Below are 22,748 nucleotides of genomic sequence, written 5' to 3'. Positions count from 1 at the left end.
AGGAGTGTCATTGACTTGATGCTAGACTCTGATTAAAAAGTCTTTCTTTCATTTTGTTGAGCAGTGTTTATATATATATGTGTGCGTTTTATGGTGAGAAAACCAGGATTGTGTTATTCTACATATTACATGACATATTATTATTTTTAAAAAATCATTTTACTTTGCTGATAGTATCACTAGTCATGATTTATGGTAATTGAAAGCAGGAAAAATCATTATATAGAAAAAATAACATTTTGACATCATTTAAGTTTCTTGGGGTTAGATATTATTATTAACATAATCCTTGATAATCCTGCCATGAAGATCCTTGTTCAGCCACTTCCTGGTATAAGGTGACAACCTCTGTCCTTGTCTCCCAATTGTGTTACCTATGTTGTCACTGTGTCTTCCAATGGAGAGTACAAATAGCCTTTTGAACATGTATTACACAGACGTGTTTCATCTGTTGCAACCATCAGGAAACCTGCCCTAAGAAGTGCCATGCAGCCATCACTGCACTACATATAAAGGAAGTATTCACAAAGAACCTACAGGAGATCAGCAGCACTGAGATACAATAAAAGGTGAAAAAAGGTCAAAACAAGTATTTTATTTTTAAAAATGAACGTTGTGTATGACGTGTTGTCACCTTCTCAATGGCTGCTTTAACCTCTGAAAACCCGCATCCCAACCATATGCATTGCAGGCTGTTGTGGGGCGATCGTGGTGTGGCCCCATTCAGGTGAACGGATTATATTTGGTGGATGGTAGTGCCTAACAGCGGGTAGAATTTTTGCATTGAAAAGTATCATGTCTGTGACATGGGAACATCCTCATTTGCTGCGTTTGCAGCTGAAGGCGGAGCTGTTTAAAGTAGTTCTGCAGGCTAAAGGTAAAGAAAAACCTTTTGTGTGCAGCTCTCACCCCTCCCCCCTTCCCCCAGCCCTTTCTAATACTTACCAATCTCAATCCAATGATGTCCATGAAAGCAGAGGCTATATTTGCTCTCTCTCCTCATTGGCTCAGACACACAATGGGAGCCATTGACTCCATCACAGTCAGTGAGGAGGGAGTGGGGCTAAGAAGCAAGCACACACCAGTGCCCCCAGAGCAAGTCACTTGCTCTGGGGGCACTCATCAGGGGATGGGGGCCAGGAGAGCCAGAGGGGCACCCCAGAAGAGGAGATTCAGGGCTGCTCTGTGCAAAACCACTGCACAGAGCACGTAAGTATACCATGCATGTTATTTATATTTCAATATACAGTATTTATTTTATATATAGAAAAAAAACATTTTACCTTTAGTATCACTTTATTTTCAAAATAGGAAACAAAACAAAACAAAGGGGAAAAAAAATGAGCAGATATATTGTAGAAATCCCTTTATCTCTAGTCATTATGTTTTGTGTATGTCGGCAGTACAGAAGTAATGAACGTCTCCCCTTCACAGAACATTCTGGTGACTCAAAGGTTGCAATGTTCACTGGTTGGGGGAAGGGCTCAGCTACAGAGGAAATGTCTCCATTACTCCTACAAAACATATAAGTGAAATGTAGACAAATTAAAATATGTTACAAATGGAGACAATGTAAACTAACTGTAAGGAAAAAATTTTGAAATACTTTGAGTATTTCATTCAATTTTTAGTTATTAAAGTTGTTTGCTGTAAACTAAACATATCATCTTTACGGCAACTCCCTCTTTTTCACAAATGAAAGTGAAAGTTGCTGCTACGGCTAACACAGACAATAGCAAAAACTGAGAAAGATAGGAGGAAAAAAGCAAAAACAAATACAAAAATACTAAGAAGAATCTTCAGAAATGGACAATAGAAAGCTAACGGCCAGCATCATGAACTTCAGCCTGGATGAGGGAGATCTGGACAGTCAGGGTTACACTCGAGTCCTCATACAGCTGTTTGGCTACACTGGCCATGGAAAATCTGCCTTTATTAACTCTTGTAAGTATGCCCTAGAAAAAGGTGAGATCTTCAAGGAATATGCCGAGTCCCGAGAAACCGACCACGGACTGACCATGGTAAGAAATGAATATGAGCTTACCAACGTGGTCACCATCGTAGACAACAGAGGCTGCAGCAGAATGAGCGATTTTGAAAGAGCTGAAGTGTATGCCCAGCTTGGTGAGTAACATTCGGGGAGCCCCAAAGGCTATGGGACTGGCGGGCTAGCCAAAATGTATAAAATGTCAAATTACTTGTGGCTGAAAATAAATCCAGATGGTCCCCCTTAGCTTGGTAACAGGTTGTTGGTCACCCCTTAGCCCTTAGACCCTTGTATGACTTCTGTAGTCTTGGTTGTAGTAAAGATATCTCTGCTCACTACAGATATGGCCTCCTGAACGTGGAACCTAACCCACTGACATAATTGTTTCCCAAAAAAGTTACATTCAAGGCTTTCCATGCATAATACCAGTTGGAACAGAACTCAAGTCAAGTCATCACATGTCTGGTGTCATAACTGATCACATGGGCAACTACAGGTCAAACGGAGGCTAAGATGACAGCTTCCTTGGCTTTAAAGCAACGGGTCTCCTGACCTTTTCAAGGGCCAGTTTTATGTCTTTAGGGGGAGCCAGACAGCTGTGGCAGTGCGAGGAATAGTGTCCCATTTCTGGTATCAGTGGGAGAAATGGTGCTCCAACATTGGTATCAGGGAGAGTAATGGTGCTCCATCATTGGTGTCAGTGGGAGAAATGGTTCCCTATCAGTGGTGTCAGTGGGAGGAATGGTGCCCTATTATTGGTGTCAGTAGGAGGAATGGTGCTCCATCATTGGTGTCAGTGGGAGAAATGGTTCCCTATCAGTGGTGTCAGTGAGAGGAATAGTGCCCCATTGCTGGTATCAGTGGGAGAAATGGTGCTCCATCATTGGTGTCAGGGGGAGGAACCGTGTTTCATCATTGGTGACAGTGGGAGTAATGGTGCTCCACCATTTCTGTCAGGGGGAGGAACGGTGCCCTATCATTGCTGTCAGTGGAAGGAATGGTGCTCCATCATTGGTGTCAGTGGGAGGAATGGTGCCTTATCATTGGTGTCAGTGGGAGAAATGGTGCCCTATCATTGGTGTCAGTGTGAAGAATGGTGCTCCATCATTGGTGTCAGTGGGAGGAATGGTGCTCCACCATTTCTGCCAGGGGGAGGAACGGTGCCCTATCATTGCTGTCAGTGGGAGGAATGGTGCCTTATCATTGGTCCAAATGCGATATCTCCTGCGCTCCGGGACCCAGACTGGTGGTAAGTAGATGGAATCAGACTCCAAAAAAGCAAGGAGGGGACCACCGAAATAGTTAAGGTCGTGCAGCTCCACACCAAGGCTGGGGAAGCCCAAACAGAACTGTGAGGAAGAACAAAAAAGAAAAAAGAAGCGCACCAACCTTGCGCATTACCTCAGTAACCAAAATTTATTAAATAAAAGAATGGTACTCACAAACAGCGAATAAAAACAGGCATGTCAGTCCTCAAAGGGGCTTTAAAGGCAAGATGCAAATGCGAATCCCATCATGGAGGAAGCCACTCAGTACAGCTGACGCGTTTCGAAGGACAAGCCTTCTTCCTCAGAGCTGACTGGACTGAGAATATGTGTTCCCTTTTATGCCTCCAGACTGAAATAAGGCCCTCCCCAATAGGTTGGGCTGTCCTGGGCAGGGAGGAGGGGCCCGGGTGTCCACAGAATGCAATAAATAATCATCAAGAGTTCATAGAACCATATAGATAATAAACTTCAAAAGTCGGATGAAAATATATCAAATGTATACACATATATGGAATCAATTAATACAAATAAAATCATTCATAAATACAGCTTATAAATGCATAAATAAACAATAAAATAAAGAAATATAAACAAATAAATAAATATAAATAAAATTTCACTAATTCATCCCTTCATTAGAAATATATATATATTTCGCCATAATTATCATCATTGCACTAACGATCAAAAATGCATACAATGAGTATAGGATAAAAGAGGAACTCACACAACTGAATGAGCCATTCGTGGCCAGTGATTTCAAAATTGTTCCCACAAAGTGGGCAATATAGCCAAAGTATTTTGCTAAAAATGACAGCTGGAAGAAAAAGCTATATTGCTATAAAAATCTAGATGAAAAGAGAAGGTTTTTTGTGAACATGCATACATGCAATCCACCAGGGGATAACTCTTACAGATGGTGGGGAGGAGACAGTATATTCAGAAAAGATTCATATTACCTGTGTTTGTTATTGGTGGTGTGTGTTGTTTATTTGGCAGCAGAGGGAGATATTGCTTGCATGATGTGGTTGCAGATGGAATCTGCCTGTGAAACGCACGCCGATACGGCATGGTAGTTACTGCGCATGCGCGGACCAACCCGCGCATGCGCACTAGGACAGTAGCAGCGCGAACCCAATGGCTCGTATCCACTAGCCATTGTGCGCGCACATAGGCAGCGCTGTCACATCGCCACAGGGTCCTAGTTCCTCCGACCCCCACTTACTGCTGCCCGATTTAATACACACCAACAGGTCGGATGTGTATGTATGTGTGTCTCCAAGCTCAATGGATCGTTGGTACAGATGTCAACCCCCATAGCTGAAATTACACCATCAGAACTTCTATAAAGAGAGTATTTTTCTAAAATATATACATGTATGTATATGTATGTCTCTACACAATACAATACATGTGAAACATGCACCTTGATATGTAACAAATCATTGATTAATTCATATTTAAAAATGTGTAAAAATGTGAAATATATCTATAAAAAAAAAAAAACCACTACGCCACAGGATGTACCGACAACAGGACGTAGGACCGTACCCATGGACATATCTACACAGAATATATATATACACACATATATGCCCACCAGACATATCCCTCACTAGCAAAAAGCTAGATGAGAGTATGTATTTCAAGATCATCATTAAGTCCTCCAGGGGACAGGGTACCCAAAGTAAAAATCCAGAAGCTCTCCCTTTTGGATAGCTCCTGATGTCTCCTCCCACTATCCAGGTCCTTAGTGATGGCCTCAATCCCGAACACTTTCATACCAAGATAGTTGCAAGAATGCTTCTCTTTGAAATGGCGGGGGACTGAGTACTTATCTTTCCCTAATTTGATGCTGCTCTTATGCTCACAGATTCTAATCCTAAGGCACCGTGAAGTGCGGCCCACGTAAATTAAGCCACATGGACAGAGTATGCCATAGATGACAAAGGAGGTACCGCAATTAATAAATTGTTTGATGGGGTACCTTTTTCCATCAGTACTCGTGAACTCTCGTTTTCGATGGCATATAATCTCACAGGTGCCACAGTTTGGGATGCCACATCTATAGGTGCCCTTTTGGTCGAATAACATTGACCATGGGCCCGAGTTCACTATCGTGGTTTTACGCACTCTGCTTGGTGCTATTTGACTCCTAAGGTCTCTCGGTTTTCTAAAGATGAGTGTGGGCTTATCAGGAAGTGCATTTCCAAGAGTGGGGTCATTCTTAAGGATGTTCCAGTTTCTAGATAGATTTGTTTGATATGCCAAGACTTATTGGTAAATCTGGTACAAAAACGTGCTTCCTTATTGTTAAAAGTGACACTGGGTTTTTTAGAGTTAGAATCGGTTTCTGTAGGGACACTGGAGTCATACATCACTAGATATTTATTGCAGTCCGTCTCTATAAGACTTTCCTTATATCCTTTATCTTTAAATTTCTGTTTAAGGATAAGGCTCTGTTCAATATAGTCTTGTTTAAGCGTGCATGTGCGTTTCAGCCTGCAAAACTGTCCAAAAGGGACATTCTGGATCCATTGGGGGTGGTGGTTACTCTTAGCGTGTGGATAGGAGTTACCTGCTGTCGGTTTAAAATGCGTTTTTGAGCAAATCACACCATTACTCTCGTGTCTAAGTTCTAGATCCAGAAATACCAGTGTATCTTTATCAACCACATGAGTAAAAGAAATATTGTATGGGTTGTTTCTGCAGTGATTTAAAAAACCATCAAGTTCTAGATCGGTACCATCCCAGATAATAATGATATCGTCTATGTATCTTCCGTACAATACTAGATTTGCACTAAAAGGATTATTGCTCCAAATATACTTATTCTCCCAAAAGCCCATGAATATGTTCGCATAGCTGGGAGCAAATCGAGCTCCCATGGCAGTACCCTGAATCTGGCGGTAATGTTTGTCTAAAAAAGAAAAGTAATTATGATCCAGTGCAAATTGAATGGAATTATACAAAAATTGGATTTGGGTATAATGAAGTGATGGATCTTTTGCCAGGAAATGTTGAATGGCTTGAAGGCCAAAGTCATGTTGAATGGATGTGTAAAGAGACACTACGTCTAGGGATAGCCATCTATAACCCTGTTCCCATTTATATCCCGCTAGTATCTCCAGTATGTGGCTGGAGTCTCTGACGAATGATGAAAGACTCATGACTATGTCTTTTAAGAAGTGGTCAATATAGCTACCTAAATTACTTGTCATGCTGCCTATGCCAGAGATAATGGGTCTGCCAGGAGGGTTATCTTTATTTTTATGAATTTTTGGAATATGATAAAAAAATGGAGTGGCAGGATGTTTGATGTATAAAAAGAGGAATTCCTCTTTAGTGAGTACACCATCTGACAGTGCCATTTCCAGCAATAGTTTAAATTTTGCTTGGTACTGGGCAGTGGGATCAATGGAGAGGACCTCATAGGTCTGACGATCATTCAGAAGTCTTAAGGTCTCGCCGATGTAGGTGGCTCTGTCTTGAATAACCAGACCACCACCTTTATCAGCTTGTCTAATAATTACATTTTTATTTTCTTTCATGGCTTTGAGGGAGGCTTTAAGTGGGTCCTGTTGTAGATACTGTTTCTGTGTAGATGCACTAGTATTACAAATTTTCTTGAATTCTGCAAGAACTGATTCATAAAAAGTAGGTAAATGATGACCTTTGACCCAGTGGGGATAAAAAGTAGATTTAGGTTTGAAGCTGGTGTGCATGATTTCACCCTGAGACCCAAGTGCCATTTCAGTAAGGTTGAGATGCTCGGATGTATTGTCCATAGATGCACCCTCTGTATATAGATTTTCTAAGATGTCTAGCATAGGTGTTTCCAATGACATCTCCGTTAAGGAGGAATCTGGGGAGAGATGTAAATGGTTTTCCTTCTCACTAGGCGTGTTCTCTTTTAACAGAAAGAACCGCTTAACTGTCAGGTTTCTAATAAATTTATTCAGATCTATAAAAAGATCAAACAGATTGGGTGGATTGGGAAGGGCAAAATTCAGACCTTTTTTCAGGAGTTCGAGTTCAGAATCCGAGAAGGTTGATTGTGATAAATTATAAATTTTAATAGTGGGGAGGGGAGCTTCTATAATTGTCTCCTTCCTCTTTTTGTGTCCCTTTCCTCCTCTCTTTCCTCGTCTCGTACACTTTCCCTCTTTTTCCTTTCTGGGATTATTGTAGTTAACTGGTCTGATGGGGCTGCGGATGTTGGACGAATCGCAGCCCCCTCCCTTAAAAAATTAAGTTGATTACGGTCTGAATGTGTATTGCCTCGCCCTTCAGTATCTAGTTGTCCTTTTTGAATTGGATAATAACTGGGGCCAGTGGAGATGTCAACAATCGTAGCAATGGTATCTTGGTGTGAGCTTGAAAGATTTTGGTCAACCCTATAGTTGTAAGGAGACAGGGGTCTCAATGATGTGTTTTTATGCACCAAGGGCCCTCTGGAATTAGAGCCTATAGGATACCCTGTAGATGTCCCAGCTGGACCCCTAGAATGATTATTATGTGACAGAGTCGTTTTATGATGAGTGGGTCTAGGATTATAATTAGTAGTGGGCCCCTTTTGAAAATGGTGATTTTTATTATTAGAATGGTGATTCTTATTATTAGAGTGATAGTTCTTATTATCAGTGTAGGTGTTATACTCATACTCATTGTATGCATTTTTGATCGTTAGTGCAATGATGATAATTATGGCGAAATATATATATATTTCTAATGAAGGGATGAATTAGTGAAATTTTATTTATATTTATTTATTTGTTTATATTTCTTTATTTTATTGTTTATTTATGCATTTATAAGCTGTATTTATGAATGATTTTATTTGTATTAATTGATTCCATATATGTGTATACATTTGATATATTTTCATCCGACTTTTGAAGTTTATTATCTATATGGTTCTATGAACTCTTGATGATTATTTATTGCATTCTGTGGACACCCGGGCCCCTCCTCCCTGCCCAGGACAGCCCAACCTATTGGGGAGGGCCTTATTTCAGTCTGGAGGCATAAAAGGGAACACATATTCTCAGTCCAGTCAGCTCTGAGGAAGAAGGCTTGTCCTTCGAAACGCGTCAGCTGTACTGAGTGGCTTCCTCCATGATGGGATTCGCATTTGCATCTTGCCTTTAAAGCCCCTTTGAGGACTGACATGCCTGTTTTTATTCGCTGTTTGTGAGTACCATTCTTTTATTTAATAAATTTTGGTTACTGAGGTAATGCGCAAGGTTGGTGCGCTTCTTTTTTCTTTTTTTTCTTTTTTGTTCTTTTTTGTTCTTTCTTTTTGTTCTGCCTTATCATTGGTGTCAGTGGGAGAAATGGTGCCCTATCATTGGTTTCATTGGGAAGAATGGTGCTCCATCATTGGTGTCAGTGGGAGAAATGGTGCCTATCATTGGTGTCAGTGGTAGGAATGGTGCTCCAGCATTGGTGTCAATGGGAGAAATGGTGCTCCATCATTAGTGTCAATGGGAGAAATGGTGCTCCATCATTGGTGTCAGTGGGAGAAATATTGTTTCAAGGGCTGGATAAAGGCAAGTAAAGGGCCGCATCTGCCCCCCCCCCCCCCAGGTCTTGAAGACCCTCGATGTAAAGGATAGGAGGGTATACTTACACTTGATATCTGAGTCTGGAACAGAGGGATCGGGCCATATTGGAGATCACAGTGCTTTAGGCCCTACATACTCCATAAAAAACCCATTATGATAAGTTTGAAGGAGCATATGAGTATCAGACATGTTATGTGCACTCCAGAGCTGGGAGGCAGCATCCTAAGCATTAGCCAGCTGACAGAACAGCAACTGTCAGATCTCAGCTGTAGTTTGCATCCCTAGAGTCATCCTGAAAGCAAATTTGGTTCATTATCCTATAATTTAAGAAATGTATCAATAAACAATGCAGTGAGATTAACTCTAAAAGATCAAATCAGTTCATAGGTTTTATATTATTGGACCAATGATGTGTTCCGCATAGACTGACATCCCCTTATCCTTTGTAAAGACCATGAATTATATACATTCAGATGTCAGAAATACAATCTTGTGACAACAAAAAGTAATTTGTAGTAGCGCACATCCAAGACTCACCGGCCAGGACCGCGCCCAAGACACGCGTCTTCCCGGCTGCCCAGTAAAACAGCTTTTGCTGGAGATGAAAACAGTTCTCCCCTCTTCACCCAACTATGGGGGGGATTTACTAAAGACTGTGCACTCTGCAAGTGCAGTTGCTCCAGAGCTTGGTACATGAGGGGAAGCTCTGCTGACTTCCATCATCCAATCATGTGCAAGCAAAAATTATTTTTTTGTCTTTTCCCTGCATGTGATTGGGTATTCTTGGCAAAGGGAATCTTCATCTCATTTACTAAGCTCTGGAGCTGCTGCATTTGCAGAGTGGAAGGTATGATTGCCTTTAGTAAAGCAACCCCAATGTATTTTTCTGGACGTACCTGTTTAACTTGTTCCCTCTGGAGTCACACAAATCCATGGCTTTGTGTAATTGGGCTTTCTTCTGAAGCACCGCACCTATGTGCACAGGGGTTTGTGGTAAAAGTGAGCTCCCAGCATGGAGACTGAGCTGTCATTGGATGCCACAGTGAGTGTCAGAGAGGAAAGAAAAAAAAAATCTGTGTGTCAAAGGAATGTAAAGAAAAAAAAAAAAAAGTAATAATAATAATAATATTATATCTAGATAAGGGCGTGTTCTAGGTTAGTTTCAGCGTAAAGGTTAGTTGTTAGAGGTTAATGGTCAGGGCCCATATGTTTTATGTAGGATAAAAAAGATTAAAAAAATAAATAATAAATTAAAAAAAATATATATACAGGTGAAACTCAAAATGTTAGAATATGGTGCAAAAGTTCATTTATTTCAGTGCTGCAACTTAAAAGGTGAAACTAATATATGAGACTCATTACATGCAAAGCAAGATAGTTCAAGTCGTGATTTGTCATCATTGTGATGATTATGGCTTACAGCTCATGAAAACCCCAAATCCACAATCTCAGAAAATGAGAATCTTGTGAAAAGGTGGAATATTCTCGGCTCAAAGTGTCCCACTCTAATCAGCTCGTTCAGCCATAACGCCTGCAAAGGGTTCCTGAGCCTTTAAATGGTCTCTCAGTCTGGTTCAGTAGGAATCACAATCATGGGAAAGACTGCTGACCTGACACCATCACTGACACCCTCCATAAGGAGGGAAAGCCTCAAAAGGTAATTACAAAAGAAGCTGGATGTTCCTAAAGTGCTGTATCAAAGCACATTAATAGAAAGCTATGTGGAAGGGAAAAGTGTGGAAGAAAAAGGTGCACAAGCTACAGGGATGACCGCAGCCTGGAGAGGATTGTCAGGAAAAGGCCATTCAAAAGTGTTGGGGACTTTCATGAGGAGTGGACTGAGGCTGGAGTCAGTGTATCAAGAGCCACCACACACAGACGTATCCTGGACATGGGCTTCAAATGTCGTATTCCTCTTGTCAAGCAGCTCCTGAACAACAAAAAACGTCAGAAGAGTCTTACCTGGGCTAAAGAAAAACAGACCTGGTCTGTTGCTCAGTGGTCCAAAGTCCTCTTTTCTGATGAGAGCAACTTTTACATCTTATTTGGAAACCAAGGACCCCAAGTATGGAGGAAGAATGGAGAGGCCCAAGGACCCCGAGTATGGAGGAAGAATGGAGAGGCCCAAGGACCCCGAGTATGGAGGAAGAATGGAGAGGCCCAAGGACCCCGAGTATGGAGGAAGAATGGAGAGGCACAAGGACCCCGAGTATGGAGGAAGAATGGAGAGACCCAAGGTCCCCGAGTATGGAGGAAGAATGGAGAGGCCCAAGGACCCTGAGTATGGAGGAAGAATGGAGAGGCCCAAGGACCCCGAGTATGGAGGAAGAATGGAGAGGCCCAAGGACCCCGAGTATGGAGGAAGAATGGAGAGGCCCAAGGACCCCGAGTATGGAGGAAGAATGGAGAGGCACAAGGACCCCGAGTATGGAGGAAGAATGGAGAGGCACAAGGACCCCGAGTATGGAGGAAGAATGGAGAGGCACAAGGACCCCGAGTATGGAGGAAGGATGGAGAGGCACACACTGCAAGATGCTTGAAGTCCAATGTGAAGTTTCCACAGTCTGTGTTGATTTGGGGAGCCATGTCATCTGCTGGTGTTGGTCCACTGTGCTTCATTAAGTCCAGGGTCAACGCAGTCGTCTATCAGGAGATTTTGGAGCACTTCATGCTTCCTTCCGCAGATGAGCTTTATGGGGATGCTGACTTCATTTTCCAGCAGGACTTGGCACCGCCCACACTGCCAAAAGCACCAAAACCTGGTTCAAAGACCGTGGGATTACTGTGCTTGATTGGCCAGCAAACTCACCTGACCTGAACCCCATAGAGAATCTATGGGGCATTGCCAAGAGAAAGATGAGAGACATGAGACCGAACAATGCAGAAGAGCTGAAGGCCGCTATTGAAGCATCCTGGTCTTCCATAACACCTCAGCAGTGCTACTGGCTGATAGCTTCCATGCCACGCCGCATTGAGGCAGTAATTGCTGCAAAAGGGGCCCAAACCAAGTACTGAGTACATATGCAGCTTCTACTTTTCAGAGGTCCGATATTGTTCTATGTACAATCCGTGTTTTATTGATTGCATGGAATATTCTCATTTTTTGAGATTGTGGATTTGGGGTTTTCATAAACTGTAAGCCATAATCATCACAATGATGACAAATCACGGCTGGAACTATCTTACTTTGCATGTAATGAGTCTCATATATTAGTGTCACCATTTAAGTTGCATTACTAAAATAAATGAACTTTTGCACCAGATTCTAATTTTTCGAGTTTCACCTGTATATATATATATAAGAAATAAGAAGAAGGATAAAAAAGCTAGATAAGGGCTTCATCTAGGTTAGTATCAGAGCCCATACGTTTTTGTTTTTTTTTATTATTATTTATCACTGTCTTTAGGTAGGATAAAAAAGATAATAATGTTGAGGGTCTGTGCCTGAATTTGCAGTAACACTCAACTATCATCCACCTACTCTCCTCTTTTTCCAATTTTGGGACACCCAACATTCCCTCTAGGTCTCCAGGAAGGTCCTTTCCGCACTTCCTCACTTTCTACAATCTGCCACATGGCCCTCTCTGGAAGACTTGATGTTCCCGATGGGGTGATTTGGCCTGGACTTCTGGAGAGCACCACAGCTTAAACACTTTCTGGAATCTCTCCCTCCATCCACCTGTTTTCATAGGCAACTGACTCCTTTTGAAAAGTTCTGTAATGATGAGGACCCTCTTCCTCACACCCTTTCTTGAATATATGCCTTTCTCCTCTCGTCTCCTCCGGGTTTCAAACCTGTACATTTACAGAAATGGGGGAGAGAGTTGAATAGAACTTTCTCCCCAAACCAACTGCAACGTATTATCCGCTTCACTTTGAAGTCTTTTATATGAACACAAGTTCAGGAAAACAACTTAAAAATTTTGACCAGGTGGTACCGCATGCCTGTGGTGCTTTGTAAATATTTCCCAACCATCATGGATCACTGCTGGAGATGTCAGGAGGATCGGGGGACCATGCTCCATATATTTAGGTCCTGCTCTAAACTTAAACCTTTTTGGTTGGAAGTCCGCAGGATCTCACTGAAGTTTGTTGAATATACCCTCCCAGAGGATCCAGCTTTCTAATTTCTACACATTACGACTGTACCTATCAAATTCTATAAGAAATGCATTCTACGACACCTCCTTAATGCCACCAAATCCTGTATCTTGGTACGCTGGAGAGACCCACAACCTCCTTCTGTGACCCAATGGTTGACAAAAGTTGAAGTACTAAATCACATGGAAAATCTAGTTTTATCCGCCCGTAACCAATAGTGTTAAGCTTGATGTTTGAGTTGAATATAAGTTCATCTCGAACATCGGCCGTTTGTGTGTTTGGCGAATACATGAACGGTAAGGACGTTAGGCGTGCTATTCGCCCGTCGTGTCCCACAATGCACTGCGCCCCAACAGTGCATTGCAATTGGTCAAAGCAATGCACCTGACCATAGATCAGGTACAATGCTTTGGCCAATCACAGCGCATGATGACATTACAAGGGGGCCCCCTTGTGACATCATTACAGTATTTAGGAACTGTCATCCCAGCGCAGCTGTCAGAGAGCGAGGAGCCGGCGTCAAGAGCTGAGCATTTTTTTTAGGTCGACGGCGGCATCATTTTATTTTTGTTTTTAATAAAGGACTTGTCAAAGACTGTCTCCATTTTTTACACTACACTTTTGTTTTGTGAATGAGTAGCAGTACCATGTACCCCATACTCATTCACATGGTGGGGGCTGGATCTGGGGGCCTCCTTGTTAAAGGGGCTTGCAGATTCTGATAAGCCCCCACCCACAGACCCCCATAACCACCGGCCACAGTTGTGGGGATGAGACCCTTGTCCCCATCAACATGAGGACAAAGTGCTTTGAGGGAAGTCCCCCCTGTCCCACAGCACTCCCCCATGTTGACGGCATGTAGCCTGATATGGTCCAGGGGGGGGGCGCTCACTTGCCCCCCCCCCTTTCCTGATCTGCCAGGCTGCATGCTCGGATAAGGGACTGGTATGGATTTTGGGGGGGACCCCCTCACCATTTTTTAAAAAATCTTGGTGTAGGGGTTCCCCTCAAAATCCATATCAGACCCAAAGGGCTTGGTATATGGGGGGCAACCAGGGTTTTTTTTTTAATTGCTGGGCAAGGCTGGCAATTCTTTTTCCATTCAGCTGTCAGCTGAAACATGAATGAATGTCTCACTACTAAAATACCGCATGACTTCATAATAGAACTCATTCCGGATTTTAGTAACTGAGTGGGATCTGATCACTTACTCAGAACCAAATAGGGGGGTGTTTGTGCTCCCAGCGCAAAGACAGGTACACAAACATGCTGCTCCACGGAAAAAAAAACAGTTCTGTGAGGACGCATATTTGTGTGATGTCGGTGTTAAAGGGTTAAAAAAAAAGTAATAATAAAATAGCTAGATAAGGGCTTGGTCTATGTTAGGGTGTCAGGGGAAAAGTCAGGTTGGGGATTATTGGTGAAAGGTTAAAGATTAGAGTCAGTATGTTTTTTTCCCTGTCAGTATATTTCTTCTGGGTGTCAGTGTGTTTCAGTAGGATAAGGCGCACTGTCAGGCGCACTGTTGTTTCTTGGCCCTATTGTGGACACAAACATCAGAGAATGTATACATATGTGGTATCGCCACAAACATCAGAAGTAGTAGAATATAATATAGGTGTTTTGGTGGTTTTGATTATTAATTTGTTCCAGTTTTTCTTTGAAAAATTGCCACCAAATAAAGGCCCAATAATAAAATAAAAGTGTTATAATCCATCTGGATACAATATAAGTGATAAGTCATTGTGATGATATGTACAGTGTTACTAACACACGTCAAAGTTGTAAAACAGCATTCAGACGTTAAGATTTGTTTTACCTTCAGACATTAAGGGGTTAAGAGGCAGATTTCTTTTTTTTTAGGAGAAGTATCTACACCTCCCCCCCATTAGCTCTCTCTTAGCCCCGCCCCTGAAACGTATTGGCCATACATGCAACTTTCATTTGAGCTATTTAAATGGAGTAAATATTTTTGATCTCCAACTTTCCTGCGTGACGCATTCTCTTATCAATTCCAGGAAACTTCATCCCCATCGGGCAGAAAGTTGAATGGAGAAACAACTACATTGCTATGATGGAGGCCGTCGAAAATTCAGAATTGGATCCGAATTTCACAGACTTCATTGTCCCCATCTTTGTGTACAGGTAAGCGAGTCTTGTGTTGGGCGGTCCATCCTTGGAGCACTTTGGTTGTCAGGAACTGGGTGAGGGGCTGATCTGATGATATGTTTGTTGGTGATATGTTCAGAACTGGAGGTGACCATGGAGGTTTAACCATTTGTGGGCGGCCCATACAGGCACAGCGACACCCCCACCCATCTGCTCTCACTGTGGTTGTACACAGTGGGAGTTTGTCAGCAATGGCTCATGGGCTGTGTCCAATCACAGCCCAGGGTCCTGTGTTGACAAACCACACAGGGCTCTTTACAGAGGTATCAATCTCTGTTTTTTCTCCCTGCAATGCAGGGACAAGAAAATAAAAATATATTTTGTAAAAAGCAGCAGAAATAACACATATTAACACATGTTAGGCACACAGTCAACCCTTTGATTGCCCTAGATTCCATCCCCTTCCCAGCCAGTGTCATTAGTATAGTGACAGTGTATGGTATTAGTACTGATCACTGTATTAGTGTCACTGGTGATGTCAGTGGCAGTTAGTCAGTTCCCGCCCAGTGTCATTTAGTGTCAGATTGCCCTCTGCACTATCACAGTCCCCTATAATTCACTGATCACCGTCATAAGTAAAAATCAGTGTATATTCCATAGTTCATGGACACTATAAATTTCACACAAACCAATTAATATACACTTATTGGTGTTTTTTTTTTTTACTAAAGACATGGGGCAGAATACATTTTGCCCTATATTTATGAAGATATTTTTTATTATTATTATTATTATTATTATTATTATTGGATATGTTTTATAGCAGAAAATAAAAAATATTGTTTTTCCAAAATGTTTTTGTTTATATAATATAAATAATAATAATAAAAAAACAGTGATGATCAAATACCACCAAAAAAAATCTCTGTGTGGAAACTATTTGGATACAGCATTCAATGACCACGCAATTGTTAGTTAAAGTAGCGCAATGCTGAATTGCAAAAAAATTGACTGGTCATGAAGGGGGTAAAATCTTCCAGAGCTGAAGTGGGAGAGTAAATATTTTGGTTCGGGGGGGGAATGCATACAGTTTGTTAGTATAGTTTGAGAACCAGGTAGCAGGGAAGTATTACCAGAACCAGGTTGAGAAGTATTACCAGAATCAGGTAGCAGGTACCAGAACCAGGTTGAGAGCCAGGTAGCAGGGAAGTATTATTTCATCGCTGTAAGACGATGGTTCTCTAACTTGTCCCGGTGATTGCACTAACAAGGCCACTTTCTATGAAAGGTTGATAATCCCGGAGTGTCTCACTTTTCACTGAGCATGATATAATAGGTCCCTTAAGCAAAAAAATAACTAAAAAAACTTAAAAAAGAAAACATACAAAATATTTAATTTCACTAAAAGTAAATATACAATAATTGTGTGATGTAGATAGGCATGAAAGGGTCTTCTTATCCATTTACATTGATGTCCATGGTGTTCTTCTACTCCTCTCCAGTGCCAGACACAACATATCAGCTGGAGAACAGCAAGATGTGAAATTATTTTTGGACAACTGCATAAAAATGACAGGTAACGTTTTTTTCTGTGTGAATACTTATTTTGGTGACACGGTTCTATTACCCTTTCCCTTTAATTGCCATCCATTCTACTAACCTTGCTGCCAGCACTTTGGCCAGCATGTGATTGGCCACGTTACCTGTCAGTCAGACACCAGGGGCGGGATTACTGCAGACAGCTGTGGTAAAGGAAGAAAATACTGCATGTGACGCTCTAGAGGGGAAGCAACAGACATATGCGCCTTAGGCTGCAAAGTAAAGGAGTCGCAGCAAATTTTCACCAAATAAAATTTGACAATGAGGGGTATATTAAAAAAAAATATCCCTTGGCACTGCATGTACATTCTTCTGATGTGAATAGGGGGAGGCAAAAACAAATGTTATTAGGCTTTGTTCCCTCCAGGTCAAATGTTTTTCATTTATAATAATAAAGTGAATCAGAAAAATACCACATTATGGTCACTAGATGGAGCTGATGGTCATAGGAAATGTTTATTTCTATTTATAATTATTTTTGGCTTTATTTTATTTGTATTTATATACAGTATTTATCTTCAATGATTATCAGCTCCATCTAGGCCTGAAGATTATTAAACTCCTCAAACATTATGGATTTTCTTAAAGCAGATGCCCTGGAGAAAGAAATGGTGGTAGTTTCATTTTTTATGTTTAAAAATGCACATTTTCAGTAAAATAACAAATTTCAGTTAATTTTAGTGCACATAAACACATTATAGTACCCGATTGTTGGGTAAATATAAAGGATGGGGTTGTGAAGAGTAAATATATAACCAGCATGTCAAGCCTTGAAATCCTGCATGGCTGTGAAATGTTGATAACTGCAGTACCCACAATTGTCCATAGGTGGCGCTGTACGGGATATAAGTGTAGAGGTAACCATGAACAATGACCCCAGAATTATTGTTCTCATTCTATTGTTCACAGTGATGTGTAATGCAATAGTTGTTTTCATATGTAGGCACGCCCTGTCACACATGTTATGTTCCTATGTGCATGTACACGGCTCAAAAAAATGAAAGGAACACTTTTTAATCAGAGTCTAGCATCAAGTCAGTGACACTCCTGGGATATGGATCTGGTCAGGTAAGTAGCAGAGGGGGTTGTTCATCAGTTTCAGCTGCTTTGGTGTTAATGAAATGAACAACAGGTGCACTAGATGGGCAACAATGAGATGACTCCCAAAACAGGAATGGTTTTACACATGGAGGCCACTGACTTTTTTCCTTACTCAACGTTTCTGACTGTTTTTCACTAGTTTTGCATTTGGCTCGGGTCAGTGTCACTACTGGTAGCATGAGACCATACCTGGACCCTACAGAGGTTGCACAGGCAGTCCAACTCCTCCAGGATGGCACATCAATACCTGCCATTGCCAGAAGGTTGCTGTGTCCCCCAGCACAGCCTCAAGAGCACGGAGGAGATTCCAGGAGATAGGCAGTTTCTCTAGGAGAGCTGGACAGGGCCTTAGAAGGTCCTAAACTCATCAGCAGGACCGGTATCTACTCCTTTGTGCAAGGAGGAACAGGATGAGCACTGCCAGAGCCCTTCAAAATGACCACCAGCAGGCCACTGGTGTGAATGTCTCTGACCAAACAATCAGAAACAGACTTCATGAGGGTGGCCTGAGGGCCCGATGTCCTCTAGTGGGCCCTGTGCTCACTGCTCAGTACCATAGAGCTGGATTGGCATTTGCCATTGAACCCCAGAATTGGCAGGTCCACCACTAGCACGCTGTGCTTTGAGAGCAGGTTCCCCCTGAGCACATGTGACAGATGTGAAAGGGTCTGGAGAAGCCGTGGAGAATGTTCTGCTGCCTGTAACATGGTTCAGCATGACCGTTTTGGTGGTGGGTCAGTGATGGTCTGGGGAGGCATATCCATGGAGGGACGTAGAGTCCTCTACAGGCTAGACAATGACACCCTGACTGCTAGTAGGTATGGGGATGAAATCCTTGGACCCATTGTCAGACCCTATGCTGATGCAGGGGGTCCTGGGTTCCTCCTGGTGCAGTGGGTCCTGGGTTCCTCCTGGTACACAGCAATGCCTGGCCTCATCATCTCTATAAGATACCCCAACATTGTCAGACATGCATACAAGCACATGGGGGTCATTCAAATTACTAAGGACCATTCTGAGTTGCTGCAATGAAATTTCAGCAAAATGGACTCGCCTGCTGCATAATTTTTTCACTTTGATTTTTGGGGTGTCTTTGAATTCAGTCCTCTGTAGGTCAATCATTTTCATTTCCATCAATCGATGGGGCGTCCTTACGTTCCTAACACATTACCCCGTCCATATCAGTAAAGATATCCAGCAGGAGATTTTTCCCCATTGAGATTTTATGTGTTTTCAAAGTGTTCCTTTAATTTTTTTGAGCAGTGTATGTCAGGACGGGGGACCTTTTTTTGGTATTTCATATTTTGTATGTTACTTTGCTTTTTTAAACTTTTTTTTTTTTACAATTAACCTTATTGCTAACACATAGGGGGCTAAAAGATGTATTGACAACTTATTGTTATTGATAAATCAGGGGTTTGTTAGACCTCTGATGTCTCCCCTGCCCTGCACTGAAGCTAATAGAGCACAGACTGTGCTTCATTAGCTTCTTCCCCAGACACAGCAGCCAGGCGAAATGACAGTGGAAGTGATGTAATACGCATCACTTAAGTGTTCATTCAGCAGAACCAAGACCAGAGAAAAGCTGTTCAATGGTCTCCCTTCCTTCCACCAGATGACACCCACCAAGAATGCTTGTCCTAGCTCTGCAGCAAAGCCCAGCATACATAGCAGGGGCAGTCAGGAGGGGGTAGTACCTTCACGGAGTATAGCAGCTGGGAATGTATTTACCCACCTACCATCTGGGCAATTTTGACATTTTTCAAACATGTTAAATTCAACATTTGTTTTCTTACAAAAATACTTAGAACCCCAAGAATTTTATACATTTTCAAAGCAGATGCCCTGGAGAAAAAATGGTCACAAGATGTTTGTGCAGCTGTTTATCAAGCAAAAATTTTCAGGAAAAGATTTGGGGTGTAAGAGTGCTCACACTGTTCTTTCCTGTCAGCCTGGTGGGTTGGTGGTTGCCTTCAGGCCTTACACTGGGCTGGCTCCTTCCCTGCTGTCCAGGATGTCCTCCCTGGGAGATGGTGGTACAGTGGAGGTCCTCTTTTGTAGAATCCTGTCCATAGGTGAGTCCCCTTCCTGGGACCTCCTCCCAGGCTCCATCTCATCACTCAATCTTCCACCTGACACTCACTGACATCCTCCCTAGGCTCTGTCATACTTAAGGGTTGCCTTGGTCACCATGCCCAGCCTCCTGCCAAGGGACTGGCCAAGGTCCTTCGGTATGCAGATCTGAGCCTCCTCCATTCTTCAGGTTCCAGAAACCCTGACCTGACAGAGCCTCCCAGCCTGTCCTGGGTAACCTCACTACCTCAATCCCCAGGCTGACTCATCCCCAAGCTGCTAATCAGCCTCTATCTAACAAAAGCTACATATATAACCTGGAGGGCATTACACATTCATTGTCTACTGGCCACCATTTATAAATGGCACTGGTATTTCCCTGATTCTCTCTATGATGTTTGGATGAGGAGTATTTGAACTTCAAAGAAAATAGCCTAATAACATTACATTTTTCTGCCATTTGCGAATAACGAATGTACATGCAATTTCACAGGGGGCCCAGTAATACACAACCACCCCTAGGCACAGGCCTGCCCTGCCCTGCCTAATTAGAAATACTCCTTTGGTTACTGAGATTTCTTTGAGATGCTCACTGTGTTCCTTTTGTTCAGGGATCTTTCCGATCATTGTCCTCACCTTCAAAACCACAGGAGATTACATGGAAACTGAGAAACGATTTAGACTCATGGGGGCGGAGACAGTGATCGCCATTGAGAATTACACACGGGAGAGCAACATAAAAACTCTGGGAAAAACAACCGACATCCTGATGGTGATACACAGCGCCTTGAGGAACGTCAGATTCCGCCTGGAACAGCCAAGAGACTCGAGAAAAGAGCGGATAGAAAGGAAGAAATTTATGTACAACTACATCCATCAGATCCAACTTCATCAGGAGAGAGAAAGAGAGAGAGAGCAAAGAGGGAGAGAGCAAAGAGAGAGAGAGCAAAGAGAGAGAGAGCAAAGAGAGAGAGAGCAAAGAGAGAGAGAGAGAGAGAGAGAAGAGAGAGAGAGCAGAGAGAGAGAGAAGAGAGAGAGGAGGAAAGAAGATGTGCAATATGTTAACATGCCAGCCTGATGATAACACTATGAGCTGAAGGAATGTTTGAAAATGTTCGTCTTTAAATCAAAAACTGTCTACAAATATAACGTTTAAGAAAATAGTGTTTTTTTCTCCTGCATTGGCCTTGAAAGTGCCCCAATAAGATTGAATTCTGGGCTCTTATGACTAGCAAAGCTCCATGCCTTCCTGCCTCTTGCACATATCTATTGGCCAGTTAGTCCATCAGAGTCAGAGCCCAATGAAATATGGGGGAAGCTGCTCCAGACATGTCACAGCTTTGTCTACCAGAATGGCCTGGACATTGGCCGCGTCTGCAGGATTTTTGAGATGTTTAAATGTGTTTTTGTGGCTTATCAACATATCTGTCTTTAATAGTTCAAATACAATCTACTGAATAACTTAGGCCATCCATGGCTCATTGTGAGTAGGGGGTCAGTGGTGTATCCTCCATGTTTGCAATGTGTGTGTGGCACATGGGCCCTAAGGGGAATGGGGCTGGCAGCTTCTGCATTGCCAGCTCAGAACCTAAGTGCTGTAAAACTCCATCCCCCCAACCTCCCTAATCACAACTGTTGCTGATTGCTGGGACCACCAGGGACCACCATCATTCTAAAAACCAATGAAATCACTTTTTTACCCCCCCCCAGCTTTTAGAGGAGGACAGAACTTCCCCCATTCAGACTTGCTCCACCTCCCAGCTCCTGCCCTGCTGCTGCTGATTATTATTAGTATTATTATTATACAGGATTTATATGGCGCCAACAGATAACACAGAACTTCACAACATGAGGGCAGACAGGACAATTACAGCACTATATAATACAGGAGGAATTAGAGGGCCCTGCTCATTGGTGCTTACATTCTAAGAGGGAGGGTCAAGAGATTCAAAGGGTAAAATAGTGGGGGATAAGTTCATGGAGAAAATAAAGGTACAGTTGTTGGGGGGGGGGGGGGGGGTGCAGGATAGGCCTCTCTGAAGAGATGAGTTTTCAAGGATTGCCTAAAAGTGGAGAGAGCAGGAGATAGTTAGACAGGTTGGGATAGGGAGTTCTAGAGGATTGGAGAGACTTGGGAAAAGTCCTGAAAGCGCACATGGGAGGAGGAGACAAGGGAGCTAAAGAGCAGGAGGATCGAAGAGAACGATTAGGTTGGTATTTAGAGACAAAGTTAGTGATGTAGCTGGGGACAGAGTTGTGGACGGCCCTGTAAGTTGTTGTTAGTAATTTGAATTTAATTAAAATGTAAGGGGGCACATTGATTTAAGTGGGCATACGGGGCTCACTGATGAAGGGAGGGACACATTGATATAATGGGGGCTCACTGATGAAGGGAGGGGTACACTGAGGTAAAGGGGTTCTCACTGATGTAAGGAGGGGCACACTGATGTAATGGTGGGCTCTCTGATGAAGGGAGGAGTACACTGAAGTAATGGGGGGCTCACTGGTGAAGGGAGGAGTACACTGAAGTAATGGGGGGCTCACTGGTGAAGGGAGGAGCACACTGATGTAATGGGGGCTCACTGATGAAGAGAGGGGCACACTGATGTAATGGGGGCTCACTGATGAAGAGAGGAGCACACTGATGTAATGGGGGTTCACTGATGAAGGGAGGGGCACATTGATGTAAAGGGAGCTCATGATGAAGGGAGGGGGCCATTGATGTAACAGGGTTTTCACTGATGTAAGGAGGGGCACACTGATGTAATGGAGGGCTCTCTGACGAAGGGAGGAGAACAGTGATGTAATGGAAGCTCATTGATGAAGGGGGGGCAAACTGATGTAACAGGGCTCACTGACGAAGGGAGGAGTACAGTGATGTAATGGGGGCTCACTGGTGAAGGGAGGGGCATACTGATGTAACGGGGGCTCACTGATATAAGA

The 22,748-nt window shown here is 42.7% G+C and overlaps 1 protein-coding gene across 1 annotated transcript; it reads left to right on the top strand.

The window, feature by feature from the left end:
• The first annotated feature begins 1,707 nt into the window (after positions 1–1,707).
• LOC149451966 (uncharacterized) lies at positions 1,708–21,270 on the top strand. The gene is made up of 4 exons (XM_089689919.1): positions 1,708–2,124; positions 14,942–15,068; positions 16,535–16,608; positions 20,417–21,270. The coding sequence occupies exons 1-4, from the start codon at positions 1,806–1,808 to the stop codon at positions 20,881–20,883; spliced, it is 987 nt and encodes a 328-aa protein (XP_089546045.1). The 5' UTR covers positions 1,708–1,805; the 3' UTR covers positions 20,884–21,270.
• The last annotated feature ends 1,478 nt before the right edge of the window (positions 21,271–22,748 follow it).

This window comes from Staurois parvus, unplaced genomic scaffold (assembly GCF_062004578.1).
Source record: "Staurois parvus isolate SC_StPar_1 unplaced genomic scaffold, SC_StPar_1.0 ptg000503l, whole genome shotgun sequence".
Lineage (NCBI taxonomy): Eukaryota > Metazoa > Chordata > Amphibia > Anura > Ranidae > Staurois > Staurois parvus.
This window is presented reverse-complemented; position numbering and strand designations above follow the sequence as displayed.